This window comes from Saprolegnia diclina, assembly GCF_000281045.1.
Source record: "Saprolegnia diclina VS20 unplaced genomic scaffold supercont1.136, whole genome shotgun sequence".
Lineage (NCBI taxonomy): Eukaryota > Oomycota > Saprolegniomycetes > Saprolegniales > Saprolegniaceae > Saprolegnia > Saprolegnia diclina.
Genome location: NW_008246203.1, coordinates 96,804 through 99,148, shown reverse-complemented (window position 1 = coordinate 99,148; position 2,345 = coordinate 96,804). Strand labels below are relative to the sequence as shown.

Sequence of the window (2,345 nt, the reverse complement as noted above, 5' to 3'; positions counted from 1 at the left end):
GCTCGAATGTCACGGAGAACCCGCACAAACTTGTCCATCCGACGAGCGCCGTCCTGAGGACGTGCGAAGTTCTAGTAGTATGCGCTAAACCCCGCTCCACGACGCAGCCACCTCATGGGTGCTCTGGTTGGTATTCATGGGTTCACGCATAGATCGGTGGTAATGATCTTGCTTGCTTCAACATGCGGATCCTGGTGATCGCACTCTATTGAGACTCGACTCCGTCGTTGCGACCGTGACTTTCTCTAGCGCGGTTCACAAACTTCGCACTGCTAATGGTCGGTCGTCCTACCTGTACGGAACTGGCATGCAAATCTCGTGAACACAAATCAACTTTATCATCATTTTAGTCATCCAACGAAAGGTCAATGACATCAAATGTGGCACTGGTTGGTCGCCATGGGGTCGCAGCAGATTGTTGAGTGATCGCGTTGGAGGGTGCGAGGTCAACAGATCGCGCTACTGGCGTCATTGCGGCGAAAGCTACCACGGGCACAAATTCTGTCTGCGTCGCGTAGTTTGTCACCGGTAGCATCGGCGCGAGTCCTTTAGCAGCCGCCGCGAAAGGCCGAGGGGTTGCGGCTAGCGAAGACGTTTGGCAAGTAGTTACCGCCGGGCTCGCAGCAACTTGACTCGAAAGTGGTTTTGGACTCAGGAGCTCACGAAGCTTCTTTCCTTCTTTGTGCAGCTGCTCCCATGCGCGCAGCGTCTCCTCGAAAACTGCTCTTGTTTTGATGACTTCACAGCGCGCGTTCTTGCCCGTGCCAAAGGTTGTCGTGGTCACACTGATGTTGTCCGACTTGCTAAAGTACATGGAGGCAAAGGTTCGTGCTTGAGCAATGCCGCTGAAGCCCGAAACGACCATGCGCTGCGTCGGCCCACGGAGGAATGCTTGGACGTCGGGGCGTGCCGGTAGAAATGCGTTCGATTGGCACCACGTGAACGCTGGTGGCGGCTCATTTGCAGGTGGCAGCAAGCTCAGTCGGAAGTGGGCGAGGGCAATGTAAGATGACGAAGTACCAGCCGCGGACCGAGCAGCGCGCAGGACACACTTGACGATTGTGTCGTTGCGACGACCACATTTCGCCTTGAGGGACTCGACAAAGACAGGCGCAGCCTCCGGTACCAAGAGCAGTGTCGACGCAATTGTGATAGAGTGCGTAGCGTCCGGAGGCCGCTTCGCCAACGCGACAGCTAGCGGTACCAGGTTCTGGTTCTTCCTGGTCGCCGCAAGTGCTACAAGTGAAACCATGTCGGCGTACTTGAGGGTTGTGGCCGCCACGAGGGAACGCACAAATTGAGGTTCTGCCTCAGGCACCGAGAACATCGTGTCTGCAATCGCGACCGCATGAGCAACGTCTAGTGGGCGCTTGGCCAGTGTGACCGCTAAAGGTGCGGAGGCCGTGCTCTTCTTTTCAACCGCGTACTGGACGAGCGAGGCAACGTCAGCGTACTTCGGTGCTGCAGAGTTCACGAGCTGCAAAAAGACGTCCGTGGACAGCCAGCCATTGGCGCACATGTCGTGCAAAACCTGGAGCGACGCTAAAGGCAGCTGCGTGTCTTTCCAGTCGACGGCAACGAAGAGCGCATTCGCAGCGACCGGTGCTGTACAGGCAAGTTGCACTATAGCGGGGGCCTCGAGACGCGGTACGACCGTCTTGGTGACGAGCTGTTCCATGCCACTCGTCCACTTGAACGCAGTCAGAAACGCACCAAGTGACGCAACGAGCACCGCTGGCACTTTGTCCAACGTGGACGCTTGACGGTGGAAACCGTAGCTGCTCATGTACGTCGAGGGCTTGGGCATAGCAGCCAAGTTACGCAGTATGACCAGCGCCGGCTCTAGCGCATGCAACGCGGCCGCGGCCTTGAGAGCATTTGCGACCTGTGCTGGCTTGGGCGTTCTCGCAAAGCCCGCAAAGCCCGCAATGCGAACCAGCAGCGCCCTTGCAGTGGCGATGTCATCGGCGCCAATTAGTGCGTCAAGTTGCTGGAGCGCGGCATCGACGCCGCCAACTTCTAGGGCGCGGGTTTTCGGCCAAAGGACGAGAAGCGTTCGTTGATACGTGAACTCGAGCGACGGGCCAGAGTTGCCCATAAAGCCTTCGTACTCGCGGTTGGTGGGCTCCATATCCTCGAAGATATCGTCGACATCGTTGACAAGCTCGTCATCGAGGTTGATCTTGAGAAACGACAAAGCAGCCTTCTCGTTTCGCTCGTTAATCCACTCGACGACTGTGACCGTCTCGTTGTAGATGTCACCCATCTCGGCATCTTCTCCATTGTCACTGTCTTCGTCATCGTAGGAGTTGTACCGACTCCGTTTGTTGTACGAATAGCCATAA

General features: G+C 56.8%; 1 protein-coding gene across 1 annotated transcript; it reads right to left on the bottom strand.

The window, feature by feature from the left end:
- Positions 1-522: 522 nt before the first annotated feature.
- SDRG_16589 (hypothetical protein) lies at positions 523-2,345 on the bottom strand (the record flags this gene model as incomplete). Its single annotated transcript, XM_008622805.1, has 2 exons — positions 629-2,345; positions 523-582 (listed from the first exon to the last, which is right to left on the bottom strand). Exons 1-2 carry the CDS (start codon positions 2,264-2,266, stop codon positions 523-525), a joined length of 1,698 nt encoding a protein of 565 aa, XP_008621027.1. The 5' UTR covers positions 2,267-2,345.